Source organism: Protopterus annectens, chromosome 17.part0 (assembly GCF_019279795.1).
Source record: "Protopterus annectens isolate FY-2018-M chromosome 17.part0, PAN1.0, whole genome shotgun sequence".
NCBI classification, from domain to species: domain Eukaryota; kingdom Metazoa; phylum Chordata; order Ceratodontiformes; family Protopteridae; genus Protopterus; species Protopterus annectens.
Window position 1 is genome coordinate 772,011,731 of NC_056751.1, and position 21,802 is coordinate 772,033,532.

General features: G+C 39.3%; 1 protein-coding gene across 1 annotated transcript in view; it reads left to right on the forward strand.

Moving 5' to 3' along the window:
* LOC122791315 (synaptotagmin-1-like) overlaps nucleotides 1-21,802 on the forward strand; it is a 1,919,109-nt gene that overhangs the window by 1,542,561 nt on the left and 354,746 nt on the right. The window contains exon 5 of the mRNA XM_044059019.1: nucleotides 19,681-19,800. Within this exon, the coding sequence (XP_043914954.1) occupies nucleotides 19,681-19,800 (120 nt within the window). The remainder of the gene's footprint in view (nucleotides 1-19,680; nucleotides 19,801-21,802) is intronic.

Genomic DNA, 21,802 nt, shown 5'->3' on the forward strand with positions numbered 1-21,802 from the left:
AGATGCTGAGAGACAGGAGCAAGTGTATAACCTGCTGTAAATTAGAAATACTGATACAAAAACCCATGACTTTGTTTCATCTCGTCGTAAGATAGATGGTGAGACACTCCTGGACTAAATATATCTCACATATGTGTGTGGGTGTGATGCCCTACCACTCGCCCAGTAATCAAGGAGCCTCAATCCTTACTCCTGGCACCTGTGGGGGGATGTTCACTGGGAGGATGACAGGCACACACACAGTATTTCCAGATGCAGCTCTCTGCATCATGTGCAATTTCCCTTAAGAGCACACAGAGACCACAGTCAGTCCAGGGCTGCTTTCTCCCTCTTCCTCCAGATCGCCAATAATATTACCCACTGTCCCTGTCGACATAGCTGACACACACACTCTTTGAGGTTTGATTTACACACACACACACACACACACACACACACACACACACACACACACACACACACACACACACCTAGGAAAGGCTGGCACAGGTTCACTAGCTATGCCTCCTTCTGCCCAGACTATAAGGTAGCTATCACTGCCACCAGTCAATCCTGCCAGTAACCTTAAGACCCTTAACAAAGGGTGTCCAATCTTACTGTGTAGTACTAATATTAGCACAAATGGTAGTCTGACCAAGAACAAGGCTATTAGAAGTGGCCCACACAGTGTCACCAAATAAATATGAAGTACTCTCAAAACTTAAATATCTCTACACATATCAGCCACAATAAAAGGTTGAAACATATTTAATAAAATATAATGAAAGAACAAGACAATACTAAATATATATTCATGCTGACATCAGAGTTCAAAACCACAGGAGATATTTAAATAACATTGCAGCACAGGCTCACACAAAAAAAATAAAAATAAAATCAAACTAAGCTACACTATAGTCCTGACTGTATCTAAGAGAGTTATACTGTCCCCTAGAAACTTATCTCATTAGAGCAAGGCAAATCTTATGAATGGTTCTTGTTGTTCTTGTTGCTGAGTCTGAGACAGAATGCCCTGTCTCACTAACAGCCTTTTCAAAATAATATCTAAAATATTACTGCTGAGATAGCTTACAGAATGATATAATTTCTGGTCACCTAACATCTAGTAATCACGCAAACCCCCATTGCTGAAGCTGCCAGTATTTAGCATCTATCTGTCAAAATAGTCATACAGGGGCTTTTGCTCAGATCTCTGGAAGGTACTGGAAGTCATAAAACAATTACATTCCTTAATGCTTCCAAAATAGCAATTAGTTCACCCTAAAGACAATACAGAAAGCTTCCTAGTACAAAGATTGTGTCTCTAGCTGCATTGAAACATCTTTATGAAGTCTATGAAGTAATTTAATGTCAAATATTTTTCTAAGGTTTGCTGGAGTGAGATTAACTTCCTGTATTCCAGTTTCCACTATCAAAATATATACATTTAAGCAGTTACAATAGTGCATGTATATTTTGGTTCTCTCCCAGTAGGGCACACTGTGGATACATTTTAAGCACAACACTTTACAAATACTTTTCAACACAAACTTCTGTACAAAGCAGTGTGATATGCATGTGACATACAATACTAATACATTTGTATCACAAGCATCTTGTATAGATTATTTTGTTATTCACAAATGACATATAATTATTTACAAAATTCCAGCTAGCTGTGCTGGCAGTGCCTCCTTTCATCACACTTCTTTCCCCCTTCGAAGACTTAAGCTAGATTTTTCAAGTGACCCTTGAGAAATGTTGCTTCAGAGGGATGAACCTATCTGTAAATACATTACCCCATACCCTGTGCTGAGATCCCAGCTGCCTTGACATTGCTGACCCCAGTACAGTGCTGCACTGTTATATCATATCCTGCAACCCTAGGTTCCACCATAGTAACTTGAGATTTTGCAGGCTGACTCCCTGTAGCCATAGATCCCACTCAGACTCCTCCTGCCTTCTACTGCAAATACTTAGCAGCAGGGCCTCTGTCATTGTAGTAAGGTTTCATCATCTTAACATGGTACAGTCTATGCCCTGCCTCCTGCCTAGCAGCTCTACCATCTAGTTAACATCACTGCCCTTCCATACCACTTTGAAGGGTCCCTCCCAAACTGCCTGCAGCTTGTTCTGTCTGACAGGAATGACAACCATAACCTGCTTTCCCACAGCATACTCTATAGTGTGATGCCCCACCACTGGACGGGTAATCCAGAAGCCTCAATTCTCACCACTGGCAACAGTGGCGGCCATGGACTGGGAGGATGACAGGTACACACACAGTATTTCCAGATGCATCAAGTGCAATTTCCCCTAAGAGCACACAGAGACCACAGTCAGTCCAGGGCAGGTTTCTCCCTCTTTCTCAAGATCCTCAGTAAGAATCACTACTGGCACAGCTATAGAGTTGAGTCCTTAGCCAGGGTTCCAAGCCAAGTCCTCCAACACTCTCTCTCTGTCTAACCAGTGTTTTGTGTCCTGCCCTAATAGCTAACACACACACTTTTGTAGATTTGCTTCACACACACAGACACACACACACACACACGCACACACACACACACACACACACACACACACACACACACACACACACACACACACCTAGGAAAGGCTAACACAGGTTTACTAGCTATGCCCTTGTGCCCAGACTATAAGGTAATTATCACTGCCACCAGGTGTCCAATTTTACTGTTTAATGTTGCTATTTATACAAATGGTAGTTTGACCAAGAGCAAGGCTATTAGGAGTGGCCCACACAGTGTCACCAAATAAATATGCAAGTACTCTCAGAACTTAAATATCTCTACAAAGAGCAGTCACAATGAAAGGTTTAAATATATTTAATAACAAAATATTAAATGAACAAAAATACTAAATATATATTTACAGTGACAACAGAGTTCAAAATCACAGGAAATATTTAAAACAACACTGCAGGATAGTCCCAAATAAATAAAGAAAAACACCTAAACCATGCTTCACTATATTCCTGACTAAATCTAAGAAAATCATCATACCCTAGTTAACTTACTTAAGAGCAAGGCATATGTGTTGAACGGATATTGATGTTGTCAGGTGAAAGACAGAATACAGAATGTTCTGTGTCTATCAGAGAGTTCTTAAATTAATATCTCAAATATTACTACTGGGATAGCTTGCAGAATTACCCCATTTCTTGTCATCTGACTCTATCTCAGGTTAAACCCTCCACAGCAGCTACCTGTGAAAATACATAGACCGCAGATCTTTGGCAAATAGTGGAAGTCATAAAGCAATAAAACACTTCCATGGCATACCAAATCTCCTTAGTTTTAGACATTGTGTCTCTTGTTGCACTGAAAACTGAAATATAACATCTTTTTATAGTCTGGCCATAAATTAATTTAATTTCAGCTATTTTTCTGAAGTCAACCTTCTGTATTCCAGTTTCCACTATTAAAATATATACATTTAAACAGTTACAATAGTGCAGATACATTTCTGTTCAATTCCAGTAGGGCATGCTGTGGTTACATTTTAAGCACTTTGCAAAAACCTTTTCAACACACATTTCTGTAATAGCAGTTTGATATACACCTGAGATACAGTTCGAATACATTTGTAACACAACTATCTTATATGAATCATGTTGATATTAACAAGTGATATATAATTTTTTACAAAATTACAGATAGCTGGTCTGGCAGTATCTCATTTCATGACATCTGGCTCAAGCATTCCTGTCATACCAGACCTTTTTGCTGTTGGGTTTCTGCCAGGTGCTCCTGGGCCATGTCCATGCATTCCCTGACCCTTGGCCTGAGGTTTAGGACATATGCCACAACAGAATCCTTCTGGGTTTCACATTCTCCTGCCCACTCATCACAAATCAAATATAGAGGTCCCCTCACCCTATCTCCATACAACAACTTAAAGGGTGAAAAAACTGTGGATTCCTGGGGCACCTCCCTGTAAGCAAACAACAGAGGGGACAGATATTTGTCCCACTCCCACTTCAGTTGGTCTGCAAATTCCCAGATCATGGTCTTTAGTGTAGAGTTTAACCTCTACAGAAGACCATTAGTCTGTGGATAATATGGGGTGGTCTTTAGGTGTTCACCCCATAGTCCTTCCACAGACAATCCAGCAGGTCTGACATGAAATTAGCACCTCTGTCAGTCAGTATTTCTCTTTGGAATCCTACCCTGCTGAAAATCTCTAACAAAGCATTTGCCACATTTTCTGTCTCAATGGAGGACAAAGCCACTGCCTCAGGTTATCTGGTAGCATAATCTACTACCACTAGGATATATTTCTTCCTTGTGGAACTTGTGGTACTTAGAGGCCCCACAACATCCATAGCTACCCTCTGAAATGGCTCATCAGTCACAGGCAAAGGCATCAAAGGAGCCTTGGCCTTGTCTCCCACCTTGCCTACTTTTTGACACTGCTCACAGGTCCTGCAGTATTCTGTTACATTCCTGGAAATCCCAGGCCAGTAAAAGTTCTGCATAATACATCTTTTTGTATGCTTTATGCCCATATAACCTGCAGAGGTAATATCATCGGCTGTGGCTAGAAGTGTCAGATGGTAGGCTCTGGACACAACCAACTGCTATATTCTCTCACCCTCTAGCCCTCCCTCAGGGGTCCACTCTCTATAAAGTAAGTCTTTGTCCCAGTATACAGATTCCCCCTTCCCTTGAGAATCAGGAGCCTCCCTAGCTACCACCCTCAGGCCTTGTAATGTAGGGTATGAGAGCTGAGCCTGTCTCAACTCTCTCTTTGTAACCCTTCCCAGCACCCCTTCCACAGGAATTCTGGTATCCTCTGACAACGGTGCCTCACTGCCAGCCTGCGTACTGCTACTCACCTATGCCTTTGCAGTCACTCTGTCCAAGGAAACATCAGTACCCACCAGCAGCTGTGGCTCACCTTCAGTCTCAGTGCTACAGGGTAGCTCCCTCTCTGAAGTAACCACCTCACCAGTCCTGGCTTCAAGTGTGCAGTCTGTCTGGGTCTCCCCCAGGCTACCAGACCCACATGATTGTCTCCAAGTCTGACTGCGTGATATCCTCAAACACACCTACTTGCTTACTTCCTTTTCCACTCTTCCAGTCAAGGTGAACCCTAACCAAAGGTATTTGGAATGCCATTGTAACAGATTTTATGTGGGAGAGACTAAGAGGTTTTTTAGATTAAATTGTTAGAACATGTGAGAGACATGGTTAACAAAAAAGAAGAAAGTCCTATAGCTGTATATTTTAACAAATTTCATCATGGGAACAGTAGTGGGTTGCAAGGTACCATCTTGCAAAAAATATCTGTTCCTCAGTTTGGTAAAGTACTTATAAAATATCAACTGTTATTCAAAGAATCGGTTTATATTTAAAAATGTGATACCTTATCCCCTAAGGGGTTAAATGAAGAGTATAACTGGAGATTCTTCATTTAAGTATGTAATTAAGTGTTAATTGTTTTTATCAAATGTATTTAAGGCAAGTATGTTTTGTAAAATTTTACTCCTTGAAGGCTTTGGCCAAGACATAACAGTAGACCATGTCTGGACATGTATGCATGCATATGCATGCACACAAATGAGCACATGCACACACACAACTGTATACTCATGTGTGCACATGCGCACATGCACACACACAACTGCATACTCATGTGTGCACATGCGCACAGACACAAGAGATGTCCTAGATCTAACAGTGTCACAGCACTTGTCTTAATATACCACACACACGCATACACACACACACACACACACACACACACACACACACACACACACACACACACACAAAAACGCACTCACATAGGAAGTTACTAGGCTATTGGCCCTTGAGACACTTATATACCTAGCCAAGAGTTTAGCCCATGTATAGACCAATCAGCAGCAGATGCCCCTGTCTAGCAGGGACATGGGTGGAATCCCAGGGATGTATTTTCTATTTCCCATCCAGTTATCTAGGTTGCGATTAAAAATGGGTAAAGAGGTACTCTGCTTGATATGGAGAGGAAGTCTATTTCATAGATGGCGGAGTCTCTGAGATACAAATCTCTCCTGCCAACAAGTTCTATTGATGTCATAGACCAGGTTGAGGTTGCGTGCATGGGTTACTCGAGTGGACCTTGAGTTGCGGATATGCAGCGGCCTCATCAAGGTGGGGTCCAAAATCTCCTTGTATGCCAGACAGAGGTTAACTCTGAGGAGTTTGTATGAAACAGAGTAGAGGGATAGGGCTTTTAGCCTGTCTGTGCATGGCAGATTTTTGAGGCCCTGGATTCTTTTGGTGAGGAACATCTGTGATCTCTCCAGCTGCTGCATGTGCTTTGTGAGGTACATGCCGAGTGGAGCATTGTACTCAATAACGGGCCTTATAAGGGAAGAATACAGGGATGTTATGACCTCCTTGTCCTTCGATGAGATACCCTTGCTTATGATGTGGGCCATGTAGAAAGCTTTCCATACAATAGAAGCAACATGGTGGTCAAAAGTCAAGTTGCTATCAATCCGGGTGCCCAAATCCCTCACATCTGACTGCGTGTTTAGGATGTTGTGCACATAAACAGAAATCTACACATGCACATGCAAACATATACACACATACATGATAAATTTGTATTATTTTTACAGTGCTAAATATTTTTCAGTAAGCACTAGTGTTCTTCTGAAAAAAGGAAAAACTCCTTGGTGTTGAAGCCTATGTATTACAGACAACATACCTCTAAATGAATCTTTTACCTTGACATGTTGTTTCTCAGAATGTTTCCTTCTCCCATTCTGTAGATCTCATTCTTATTTAAAGGGACATTTTCAGCTGCACAGAACTTTGCTGGTAGGAAACCCATGCACTAGTAAGTCATTTGTTTATTCAACATCTGAGAATGAGCCCTAAGGCTGTGGGAGCCACTGTTGCCAAATCACCTGTTCCATATTATAACTCACAAGGAGTGTACGGGGGAACTTATACCTCATAGGGAGTGTACAGGGGAATGTATAACTCACAGGGAGTGTACAGGGGAATTTATAACTCACAGGGAGTGTTTGGGGGATTTTATAACTCACAGGAGTGTACAGGGGAATTTATAACTTACAGGGAGTATACTGGGGAATGTATAACTCACAGGGAGTGTACTGGGGAATTTATAACTCACAGGGAGTGTACGGGGAAATTTACAACTCACAGGGAGTGTATGGGGGAATTTATAACTCACAGAGAGTGTACGGGGGAATTAATAACTCACAGGGAGTTTACAGGGGAATTTATGGAATTTTATAAATTACAGGAGGTATACTGGGGAATTTATGGGATATTATAACTTACAAGGGGGTGTAATGGGGAATTTATAACTCACAGGGAGTGTACTGGGGAACTTATGGGATATTATAACTTACAGGGGTTGTATGGGGGAATATATAACTCACAGGGGGTGTACGGGGGAATTTATAACTCACAGGGAGTATACTGGGGAATTTATGGGATATTATAACTCACAGTGGGTGTGCTGGGGAATTTATGGCATATTATAACTTACAGGGGTGTACTGGGGAATTTAGAACTCACAGGGAGTGTACGGGGGAATTAATAACTCACAGGGAGTATACAGGGAAATTTATAACTCACAGAGAGTGTATGGGGGAATTTATAAATGACAGGGAGTGTATGGGGGAATTTATAACTCACAGGGAGTGTACTGGGGAACTTATGGGATATTATAACTTACAGGGGTTGTATGGGGGAATATATAACTCACAGGGGGTGTACGGGGGAATTTATAACTCACATGGAGTGTACGGGGGAATTTAAAACTCACAGGGAGTATACAGGGAAATTTATAACTCACAGGGAGTGTACGGGGGAATTTATAACTCACAGGGCGTGTACGGGGGAATTTATAACTCACAAGGCATGTACGGGGGAATTTATAACTCACAGGGAATGTACTGTGGAATGTATAACTCACAGGGAGTGTACGGGGTAATTTATAACTCACAGGGAGTGTACGGGTGAATTTATAACTCACAGGGCGTGTACTGGGGACTTTATGGGATATTATAACTTACAGGGGGTGTACTGGGGAATTTATGGCATATTATAACTTACAGGGGGTGTACTGGGGAATTTATGGAATATTATAACTTATAGGGGGTCTATATCAGAATTGCGAAAGCTGTATTTCGTGAATACATGTTCATCGACACATAAATGTCAAAGAACGAGAACAGCGAAGGACAACAGCAAAATGGAGAATGCCGAACACATTTTCTTGGCCGGCAGGGTGATCGTGGGGATGAGGAAATGAATCCTTTTCCCCACTGTAGTGTGGTCTCGGAGTTGGCATATTTAAGAAGGGGGTGTGGGGGGTGCAGGGGGGGCTTGCCCCCTGCAAAAACATTTGAAAAAGTGTTTTAGGTAAGGTTTCTTCACTTAGGTTTACCTTACCTGTATGGCACTGTTACTTCCGGGAATGAATTCAGCGTTCTCATTTTCGCTGTTGTTGTCCTTTGCTGTTCTCGTTCTTCGACATTTATGTGTTGATGAACATGTATTCACGAAAGACAGCTTTCGCGATTCTAATATAGACCCCTTACAGGAGGTGTACTGGGGAATTTATGGAATATTAAAACTTACAGGGAATGTACTGGGGAATTTATGGCATATTCTAACTTACAGGGGGTGTACTGGGACCTTTAGGTCATATTCTAATTTACAGTGGGTATACTGGGGAATTTATGGCATATTATAACTTACAGGGTGTGTACTGGGGAATTTATGGCATATTATAACTTACAGGGGGTGTACTGGGGAATTTATAGCATATTATAACTTACAGGGTGTGTACTGGGGAATTTATGGCATATTATAACTTACAGGGGGTGTACTGGGACCTTTATGTCATATTCTAATTTACAGGGGGTGTACTGGGGAATTTATGGCATATTATAACTTACAGGGGTTTACTGGGGAATGTGTGGCATATTATAACTTACAGGGGGTCTACTGGAGACTTTATGGGATATTAAAACTTACGGGGGGTGTACTGGGGAATTTATGGCATATTATAACTTACGGGGTGTGTACTGGGGAATTTATGGCATATTATAACTTATAGGGGGTGTACTGGGGAATTTATGGCATATTATAACTTACAGGGGGTGTACTGGGGAATTTGTGGCATATTATAACTTACAGGGGGTGTACTGGGGAATTTATGGCATATTATAACTTACAGGGGGTGTACTGGGGAATTTGTGGCATATTATAACTTACAGGGGGTGTAATGGGGAATTTATGGCATATTATAACTTACTGGGGGTGTATACATTTATATATATATCAGATACATGGGCATTGTCTTGCATTCCTATAAATTTTAATGTTAATAAATAACTTGCCATAAAACTGCAGATAGTCATCTTTGTTGTATTAAAAGATGGAACTGCAGAAGCAGGTTATGTTCATTTGTTCTTTATTAGATGGCTGAAAACCTGCTTATCTGTCTCAGGGCACGTCACTCAGATGACATGTAGACAGAGAATGAGCCAGGAAAAGTAGAAATAAGCAAAATAAACACACTTAAAAGCATTATAAGAAATCATAGACATTCCAAACCAGTTTTACTTTCCTCTGCAATTAAGAGATAAATTGAGCCTTAAATGTGGGCATAAACTCTCAGTACTGAAGGACTCAGCTACCCAGATTCCTACAAAAAAAAGAACGTACGTTATCACTTATATAATCTTTCACACAAGGAAATGGAGCTGGACAAACCATTCTGTTTTCTATTATATAAATAAATAAATATATATATATATATATATATATATATATATATATATATATATATATATATATATTTATTTATTTATATATTTTTTCAAATAAATGTACTTTGCTCAATCTAACTGGATTCTCCAGCTACTTTCAATATTGTTTGAATTTATATATTTTCACATTGTTTGAATGTGCTTTTTTTGTCTTATTGTGTCATCTCACTGCCACTTTGTACATTTAGATGACCTATAAATATTGTAACTATTTTGTTGAAAATAATGTTTTGTAACTTTGTTTTGTAACCACCTTGTTGTATTGTGTATTGGAGCTTTTCTCCCCAGGCCTCCACTGAAAATGGGCTCTGTCCAGCTCAGTGGACTTTCCTGGTAAATGAATGTGAATAAGTAAATAAATAATTATACTGTGAGGCTGCACCACATGTGCAAAGCTAAAGTTTTCATGGTGTGATACCTTAAAACTCCTGTAATAGAGGCCCATGGGATATATGCAAATGACCCCTTAAGGACATCAAGTGTTTCAGCTATATGGCTTCTGAATGCCCATGACTTTTTACTTTTTTCTTTTTAAGTCTTTATGGATACATTCAGGCCAAACCCCACCAGTTGTGGGCATGCATGTTTCAGCCTTCTTATGACCTTGTCAGCACAGCATAAGGGGACTGTTTGGCTATACTTTAGAGGCACAGGGTCTTAAAGCCCAGCTGATGTCCATAACAATTAAGGTGTCTGCAAAATATCCCAACTAACATCCAAACTACAGCCCAAATCGATTGCCACTGCAGTGCAGCATAAGGGGGATGCTGTATGGCTGAGTGTGCTGTCCTTTGGCTGATGACTCTGCAGTGCAGCATAAGGGGGGTGCTGTACTTCTGAGTGCACCATCCTTTAGCTGATGGCACTGCAGTGCAGCATAAGGGGATGCTGTATGGCTGAGTGTGCTGTCCTTTGGCTGATGACTCTGCAGTGCAGCATAAGGGGGGTGCTGTACTTCTGAGTGCACCATCCTTTAGCTGATGGCACTGCAGTGCAGCATAAGGGGATGCTGTATGGCTGAGTGTGCTGTCCTTTGGCTGATGACTCTGCAGTGCAGCATAAGGGGTGCTGTACTTCTGAGTGCACCATCCTTTAGCTGATGGCACTGCAGTGCAGCATAAGGGATGCTGTATGGCTGAGTGTGCTGTCCTTTGGCTGATGACTCTGCAGTGCAGCATAAGGGGGGTGCTGTACTTCTGAGTGCACCATCCTTTAGCTGATGGCACTGCAGTGCAGCATAAGGGGGATGCTGTGCTTCTGAATGTGCCATCCTTCGGCTGAGACAATAAACTGAGGCCTAATCTGATTGACTTGATGGTAACTATCAGAAAGAGTAGGGGTTCTTTATTATTAAACACCATATCACATTTACTATATATATATATATATGATTTGGAAATTATTTGCAATTATTGACATTTGTTACACAATGTATTTTCTATTCTAGTTTTTACACTTTTCTATATATTCACTTTTTTCACATTCCTTATTTCTTCCCCAGTCTTTTTTCCAGAAGCAAGACCATATCTTCTTCAATATTTCTGGCAGTGCCCATTTTACATTAAATTTTATATCATTTAACATTTCTTTCCAAATAATCCATATGTGATGTTCGGTTAATATCCCACCGGACTGCCACCAATAATGTGATGTCCCACACTTAAAACCTGGGTCAGTAATTAAGGAGCCTCAATCCTCACTATTGATTCCAGTGTGGGAGGATCACTGAAAACACAAGAGCACAGAGAACACAAGAGTAAAATTCCACAATTTCTCTTAATTACACAACAGGAACATGCTCTATTTCCTGGGACTGGGCTATATACCTCTGTCCACTCCAATGTAGTCCCTTATTATACACTTCAGAGCAATGTGTTCCAGTTTAAGACCTCTGACTCACTCGTACTCAAAATAAATTCAAATCTCAGGCACTCAAACACTTTAGGGAAGCCTGACACAGATTTCCAGCCGTGTCCCCTCCCCAATACAAATGGTAAATGCTGCGACCAGAGTCAGAGAGGTCTAAACACCCTTCAAAGGGTGATCAATTATTAAAAATTAAATATCAAAATAAATGACATCTATGACCAGAAGCAGCAAGACATTCAATGTGACCTGGGGAGGATCAAACAGGTATAAACAGTCTCTGACCTCTAAAGAATAACACTGATGATCCAGCCACAATGTAAGTAATGAAAAACATTTAGTAATAGGTAAAATGATTATCAAAAATGTAAATCAATAACTTTTAATAAACACCAACATTCAGTCACCAGAAATGTAAAATTAAACTGTAGAAAAGAAGTCGATCATTTTAGAAAAACTCTGTCTGCATAACTAAACTTTTTGGGGAGTCCTTTTTCCTGTGTATCCACTGTACAATACGGTAACTGACTGCAACTCTTCACTAACTGCTCACAACAGACTTCAGGAGTCTCTTTTATATTCCAAGTTAACATTCTCAACTGTCTTATTTTAAAAATAACAGCTCTTTGACAAACTTCTTTTCCTATCTATCATCGACTTGCTATTATTTTCATTTTTCAGTGCGACCGTTGAGTTGGTACATATATGTTAGGGCGATGTGGGTGACAAGGTGCCTATATAAGATGCAGGATAGCTTGCCTCCTCCCCTGCAAAATATTTTTTTCTCTTTTTTGAAGTGTTATGGGTTGTGCTGTATTTAGCTATTGTGTATCAAATGACATAGACCCATATACCATACGTGCACACACACACACACACACACACACACACACACACACACACACACACACACACACACACACACACACACACACACACACATATACATATATATATATATATATATATGTATGTTCGGCCTGCCTAATTCTTTCCTCATAAGCAACATTCAGCATCAATTCCCACTGTTATATGATCATCTGTATATCCCTTTAATATACGATTAGTAGGTAGTTATTAATTTCTCTAAAATGTTGTTCATTCATCAGGGTTATACGACTTCCACTGTATACTTTAAAATTCATAACTGTGTCTTCTGTCAGCATTGGTAAAAGTACTGGATTAACCTTTTCTACACTTCAGCTTTGTACAATATGTAATAAATGTTTTACTTGAACAAATTTCCATATGAACTATATCTTTTGTGTACAATATGTAATAAATGTTTTACTTGAACATTCCATATGAACTATTTCTTTTGTGTACAATATGTAATAAATGTTTTACTTGAACATTCCATATGAACTATTTATTTTGTATATTCTGTCTTTTACTGTTCAGAAAACAAACAAACAGACAAAAAGCAAAACAAAAATAAATTAATAAATAAACAATCACTGTAAGCTTCTTTCAGTTTTTTTAGTCCAGCTTTTAGCAGGCTTTTACTATATGCTTACTTCTACCGCAAGCAAACATATTTTGCTTAAATTTATGCTGTAAAGCTGTTGCTGTTTATCCATATACCTTTAACAAGCTCTATGTTTGCTGAGCTGGGTGGGGGAAAGGGTGGAATGAGGGGCTGATACAGGCTTGCCCATCTGGTGGGATGGAGGTGGTCAAATCCACGGCAGCATTTGGGGTTGGTGATGTGCTTGACTGTTTTACTCTGTATCCATGCAGGAGCCTTCATGGGGTATCAGTGGGAATAGACATGCCCACAGGGCAAGGCATATCAAGTCCTCAAGTCACCTGCAATGTGACAGGGACAGACCACAACATAGAAAACAGCCCTCATGGGTGCTTGGATGACAGCTGCACATCAAACAGAAATTTGTGATGGAGGATGAATGGACAGTCATGGAGGCAGCTAGATGGTCAGCTGGCATAGACACTGAGAGAAAAATATATAAAAAAAATGTTTACAAAAAAAGTTTACTTTGCTTCACTTATGACTCAGGAGTCATAATTACTGATTTAATTCTACAGACTTGATATTTTAGACCAACACACTCTGCACTTAACAGCTCAGCCAGAACCTTCCTTTTTCATAGATTCATAGGCGGTTACTAGGCTAATGGCCCTAGGGCCTGTACAATCCCAGCCATGTTATACCAGTGTTCCCTAACTGACCTTGGTTAGATGCTCTTTATTCACAGAGCGAGTTACAACCATCTAACCAAGGTCAGTTAGGGAACATGGGTCGGCTGTAGGTCTGTGTTGCTTGTGATATAGTGCACTTCCATTTTTTTACACAAGTAATAAAAATGTCAGAAGCTGAAATGCTGCTATTAGACACGATGCTTTCCTTTTCTCTGGGGTCAATATAACTAAAATATAACTGTTTTACACCTCGCTCTGTCGATTATAAAGAATTCATGTTTATACCGCCATACTAACAACTATTATTTAAGGAAACGAAATTGTCTGGTTTTGTTCTGGCAGTTTCTGCTCAAACTGGTCGGACGTCACCAAAGGGCAGTTTAAAACTATGAGTCTAGAAAAATAAATCTACGTTTTGTTTGCCTTTTCTTTGCCAAGTAAGGTTATTTAACAACAAAGTGATTTTTGAAGTCAACAGTACTAATGATTTACAGAGAAATTATGTGAAGGAGGCCACAGACTTTTAACGAAAAAAAAGTGGCGTGGCATCGTAGTCAATCCCTATAATGATGACAACTTGCATTTAAAAACTGACTTGAATTTATGGCATATTATAACTTACAGGGGGTCTCCTGGGGAATTTATGGCATATTATAACTTACAGGGGGTCTCCTGGGGAATTTGTGTGTGTGGTATATGTGTGTGTGTGTGTGTGTGTGTGTGTGTGTGTGTGTGTGTGTGTGTGTGTGTGTGTGTGTGTGTGTGTGTGTGTGTGCACATATGGTATATGGGTCTATGTCATTTGATACACAATAGCTAAATGCAGCACAACCCATAAAACTTCAAAAAAAGAGAAAAAAATATTTTGCAGGGGAGGAGGCAAGCTATCCTGCATCTTATATAGGCGCCTTGTCACCCACATCGCCCTAACTTATACGTACCAACTCAACGGTCGCACTGAAAAATGAAAATAATAGCAAGTCGATGATCGATAGGAAAGGAAGTTTGTCAAAGAGCTGTTATTTTTAAAATAAGACAGTTGAGAATGTTAACTTGGAATATAAAAGAGACTCCTGAAGTCTGTTGTGAGCAGTTAGTGAAGAGTTGCAGTCAGTTACCGTATTGTGCAGTGGATACACAGGAAAAAGGACTCCCCAAAAAGTTTAGTTATGCAGATAGAGTTTTTCTAAAATGATCGACTTCTTTTCTACAGTTTAATTTTACATTTCTGGTGACTGAATTCTGGTGTTTATTAAAAGTTATTGATTTACATTTTTGATAATCATTTTACCTATTACTAAATGTTTTTCATTACTTACACTGTGGCTGTATCATCAGTGTTATTCTTTAGAGGTCAGAGACTGTTTATACCTATTTGATCCTCCCCAGGTCACATTGAATGTCTTGCTGCTTCTGGTCATAGATGTTATTTATTTTGATATTTAATTTTTAATAATTGATCACCCTTTGAAGGGTGTTTAGACCTCTCTGACTCTGGTCGCAGCATTTATCATTTGTATTGGGGAGGGGACACGGTTGGAAATCTGTGTCAGGCTTCCCTAAAGTGTTTGAGTGCCTGAGATTTGAATTTATTTTGAGTACGAGTGAGTCAGAGGTCTTAAACTGGAACACATTGCTCTGAAGTGTATAATAAGGGACTACATTGGAGTGGACAGAGGTATATAGCCCAGTCCCAGGAAATAGAGCATGTTCCTGTTGTGTAATTAAGAGAAATTGTGGAATTTTACTCTTGTGTTCTCTGTGCTCTTGTGTTTTCAGTGATCCTCCCACACTGGAATCAATAGTGAGGATTGAGGCTCCTTAATTACTGACCCAGGTTTTAAGTGTGGGACATTACATTATTGGTGGCAGTCCGGTGGGATATTAACCGAACATCACATATGGATTATTTGGAAAGAAATGTTAAATGATATAAAATTTAATGTAAAATGGGCACTGCCAGAAATATTGAAGAATATATGGTCTTGCTTCTGGAAAAAAGACTGGGGAAGAAATAAGGAATGTGAAAAAGTGAATATATAGAAACGTGTAAAAACTAGAATAGAAAATACATTGTGTAACAAATGTCAATAATTGCAAATAATTTCCAAATCATATATATATATATATATATATATATATATATATATATATAGTAAATGTGATATGGTGTTTAATAATAAAGAACCCCTACTCTTTCTGATAGCTACCATCAAGTCAATCAGATTAGGCCTCAGTTTAATGTCTCAGCCGAAGGATGGCACACTCAGAAGCACAGCATCCCCCTTATGCTGCACTGCAGTGCCATCAGCTAAAGGATGGTGCACTCAGAAGTACAGCACCCCCCTTATGCTGCACTGCAGAGTCATCAGCCAAAGGACAGCACACTCAGCCATACAGCATCCCCTTATGCTGCACTGCAGTGCCATCAGCTAAAGGATGGTGCACTCAGAAGTACAGCACCCCCCTTATGCTGCACTGCAGAGTCATCAGCCAAAGGACAGCACACTCAGCCATACAGCATCCCCTTATGCTGCACTGCAGTGCCATCAGCTAAAGGATGGTGCACTCAGAAGTACAGCACCCCCCTTATGCTGCACTGCAGAGTCATCAGCCAAAGGACAGCACACTCAGCCATACAGCATCCCCTTATGCTGCACTGCAGTGCCATCAGCTAAAGGATGGTGCACTCAGAAGTACAGCACCCCCCTTATGCTGCACTGCAGAGTCATCAGCCAAAGGACAGCACACTCAGCCATACAGCATCCCCTTATGCTGCACTGCAGTGGCAATCGATTTGGGCTGTAGTTTGGATGTTAGTTGGGATACTTTACAGACACCTTAATTGTTATGGACATCAGCTGGGCTTTAAGACCCTGTGCCTCTGAAGTATAGCCAAACAGTCCCCTTATGCTGTGCTGACAAGGTCATAAGAAGGCTGAAACATGCATGCCCACAGCTGGTGGGGTTTGGCCTGAATGTATCCATAAAGACTTAAAAAGAAAAAAGTAAAAAGTCATGGGCATTCAGAAGCCATATAGCTGAAACACTTGATGTCCTTAAGGGGTCATTTGCATATATCCCATGGGCCTCTATTACAGGAGTTTTAAGGTATCACACCATGAAAACTTTAGCTTTGCACATGTGGTGCAGCCTCACACTATAATTATTTATTTACTTATTCACATTCATTTACCAGGAAAGTCCACTGAGCTGGACAGAGCCCATTTTCAGTGGAGGCCTGGGGAGAAAAGCTCCAATACACAATACAACAAGGTGGTTGCAAAACAAAGTTACAAAACATTATTTTCAACAAAATAGTTACAATATTTATAGGTCATCTAAATGTACAAAGTGGCAGTGAGATGACACAATAAGACAAAAAAAGCACATTCAAACAATGTGAAAATATATAAATTCAAACAATATTGAAAGTAGCTAGAGAATCCAGTTAGATTGAGCAAAGTACATCTATTTGAAAAAATAAATAAATAAATATTTATTTATATAATAGAAAACAGAATGGTTTGTCCAGCTCCATTTCCTTGTGTGAAAGATTATATAAGTGATAAAGTACATTCATTTTTTTTTGTAGGAATCTGGGTAGCTGAGTCCTTCAGTACTGGGAGTTTATGCCCATATTTAAGGCTCAATTTATCTCTTAATTGCAGAGGAAAGTAAAACTGGTTTGGAATGTCTATGATTTCTTATAATGCTTTTAAGTGTGTTTATTTTGCTTATTTCTACTTTTCCTGGCTCATTATCTGTCTACATGTCATCTGAGTGACGTGCCCTGAGACAGATAAGCAGGTTTTCAGCCAGCTAATAAAGAACAAATGAACATAACCTGCTTCTGCAGTTCCATCTTTTAATACAACAAAGATGACTATCTGCAGTTTTATGGCAAGTTATTTATTAACATTAAAATGTATAGGAATGCAGGACAATGCCCATGTATCTTATATATATATATATATATATATATATATATATATATATATATATATATATATATATATGTATGTATATACATATACATACACATACACAAACTCTCACACACACACACACACACACACACACACATATATATATATATATATATATATATATATATATATATATATATATATATATATACATATATACATATTGTGACGTCCATGCCCTGGCCCAGCAATCAAGGAGCCTATACGGTAGTACCACCTGCCACCACCCGCTAATATTTATCAGCTACTCAAAGGCCCTTAAAAGGGTGTCCAATTATTACTGTGCAATATTATTATCCAATTAGTAGTATAGCCCAGGGCTAAGGCTATTAGAGTGGCTCTGTACAAATTTACCAAAAGCATGCAAGTACTCTAAAGAGCTTAAATTATCTCTACAAAAACAGCCACAATTGAAAAGGTTTAAAAATATTTAATAAATAGTCAAAACACAAGACAATACTTTTTACTACACAATGCTAGTCAAGAGTTCAGAGATCACAGAGAAATACTTAAAATAATTCAGTAGTACAGTTCGGACATCACAGAAAAACACTTAGCCTAATCTTTCTAGTTTCTAGCTATTTCTAAGAGAAAACACAAATCTAAGGTACACTTACATATAGCGCAAAGGCAGTGCTGAGTTGGATGGTCAAGACAAAAATGCTTAATGCCATCTGATTCTCTTTGTTTTTAAAATCACATTCCTGGTTCACATTACATCATTCTTCACACTTTCCTGGGCTCCCAGGCTAACAGGCTAAATTCTTTAGTAAGCTCACACCAGGCCAGGAAGCAAAGCCATTAAGGACATTTATGCATGCAAATTCTGGCCATTAACTCTGAACTTAACACAATAGCAAGAATTCCTTCATCTAGACCAGCCGGAGCTGTGTTTATATCAAAGGGTCACAACATGCTTTACTTGGTCAGCAGAGTGCACTGTTGTTACATTTTTTTCAGTTCCACATGTAACACTATTTTTACCATTTAAGACAACAACCTGTGGTTTACATTAATATTTACAGATGACGGAATTATCTCCAAAATTCTACCTGGCTAGGCTGGCAGCCTTCACATATATACACATACACACACATCTAATTTTATAACATCGAGACCAGAACATCTAAAACCCATAACATCACATTTCATAACATCGAAAGTGTATATCAGAACATCAAACACTACAAATCACATAAAAATAACATTCCCTCCACATATAACAACACCAACCTGCCAAACACACCTTTTACTATTTTTCTGCAGGGGGGCAAGACCCCCCTGCACCTCACACATCCCCTGTAAATTAAATGTACCAACTCCAAGATCGCACTACAGTGGGAAAAAGTTAATTTCCTAACCCCACTGTATCACGATCACCATAAAGAATGTGTACATAATGTCTATATCACTTACCTGTATGGCCTAAAAAAACACATACTGAGTGGCAAAATAAACACTATATAAACAGTAGTATAAAGGTACTTCAACAAAGTATTAGTTTAAGGGTGTGCACACTTATTCAACCAGCTTACTGTACGTTTTTTATTTTTTTATATTTTTTCCCCTAAGAGATTTGTTCGCTTTTCAATTGAATTGTACAGTTTATAGGTCTCACTAAAGGTGGGAAAAGTTTTGAAATGATTTATTGTGGTCTCATTTTTTTATATCACAAAAACCTGGAATTTTAACAGAAGTATGTAAACTTTTCCATTGTATATCTCCATTTATTTCTAGACAAGTGACTGAGCCCATGACTTACAGCAGGCCATGTTTCCCGAAGACATGATCTGTAAGGTCACAGTTTTGCAGCTATGATTAAGATATTTCTAACTGCACTTTTTTTTCCTCCATTCATAGGTTCAGCCAGATGTGGAAGACCTAGATCCTGGTTTGCTGGAAGCAGGGATAAAGGAAGAGAAACAGGAGAAACTAGGAAAACTGCAGTATTCCCTGGATTATGATTTTCAGAATGGACAGGTATGTGTTTTGTGAAAAGCTTACAGGAACACGTACAGGTGTACTACAAAGCAAACACTGAATGCCTGCATGGGGATGCCTTGTGTATTGCTGTTCCTCTAAGACTTTTAATCTGGTTCATCATTACCTCAGGACTGTCTGGTTTCTCTTATTGTTTGAATGGTCAGGAATGCTAATGCAACAGTAATACTGACCTTTTAGCAAGGCGCATAATATTAACAATAGACGTGCAGCTGTCTGAAACTGTTTATTCAGTCATTTGGCATGAATTCTTAAAATATCACTCTTGTCTGCGCAGTGACATTTTCAGAATTCATGCCAAATGAATGAAACCAAGACCAATGACTCCATTATAAATTAAATAAATATCAAGGCAACTAAACCATGAACAAAAATTCATTATCACTAAAGATTTACAATAAGTGCATTTAGTTATTTATTTATTGACATTTGTTTATGGGGAAAGCATGACCTGGGCACAGGTGCCCGTCTTCAGCTGCAGCCCAGAGAGAACAACTCCAATGTAACAATTTAAAGCAATCAGTATTTATAGTAACAAATTGTATAATGTAGTTTCAGTGAATACATGGCATAATAGTCAGTATAATAACATTTGCATTGATATTCACAAACATTACATTTACAAACCTTGTATTGAGAATTTACAGGTAAAGGAGTGGTGTATAAGATAGGTAGGTGTAATTTAAGAAATACAACAGAGTGAGGTATTAGAGGAGATAAGCAGGTATGAGTGTTAACAGAGAAGTAGTGATGGAATAGTAATTAGGTTGTGCTAATTAGAAGCAGGTCTAGTAGTTGCAGAAGTGCAATAAGATGATGTATTAGAAGGGGATAAGCAGGTTATGTGATTTAGTGATTTAAAGGGATGTATAAGAAAGGTGATGAAGGGTTTTAGAGATCTGTGTCCCAGGTGAGGAGCAGGGATAAAGCCAAGAGGCAGAGAGGGAGTGTTTTAGTGATGATTTGAAAAGATGAAGGTGTGAGATAGCCCTGACTGTTATAGGAATTGTATTCCAAGTTCTACACTATTGGAAGACAGACTGACCTCAGCAGGCCTTTGTGGTTTGTAGATGGCAAGCCGTTGTTTAATATTTGACAAAAGGGGACAGTTTGGTAGATAGTTCTGGAGTGGGAGCCTAATTGCTGAGCTGGCAGATGGGGCAAAGATGATTTTGTGGGTTAAAATGAGCTGAATTTAACAGGTGGTCAGCAAGTTCAAGCCAGGTAAGTGATTTTAGTGCAAAACAGTGGAGGGTCTGGTAATTTTTTTTGCAAGCAAATCTGGCTGTTTTGTTTTAGCATTGTTCAAGTTTAGAACTAAATGAGGCTTGTAGGCTGGCCCTGACAGGGGTCCATACAGGAGATAAGGTAAGGAGTAAATGTTAGCCTACATCACCTTAGCAGAGTTTGGAAGGAATTTATTGTCTGAAGGCCAAATAGTTTTCGGTGGTTATGGTTAGTTACATAAATAGCAAAAGAGGTTTATTCTGAAGGATGATACCTGATCCCTGTGTGTGTGTGTGTGTGTGTGTGTGTGTGTGTGTGTGTGGGGGGGGGGGGGGGGCTTTATAACCCTTACTTCAGTTTGATAACTACACAACCACAGAGCCATAAACTAACAGTAGAGAACATTGATACCAAAAACTGTTCTCACTTCCTTTTTATGACATTGCACTCCAGAAAACAGTAACAGTGAACTGCAGCTTGAGTTCAAACCATACAAAACCACTAGGAATTCCAGCTCGGTTACATATAAACCTTCTAAACTAAACCATACATCCACAAAACCAATACAGTGAATGTACAACTCCATAAAACACTAACAACAGTCCTGCATGGAACTGTAATTCAATGTACAGTAAACTCTCAGTTAACCAGAACTCAAGCAATCGGCACTCTCAAGCAACCGGCAAAAAAATATTGAAGAAATACAGTGCAATTTTCATGTGTTGCACTTTCTGCCCCCACCCCCACACACACA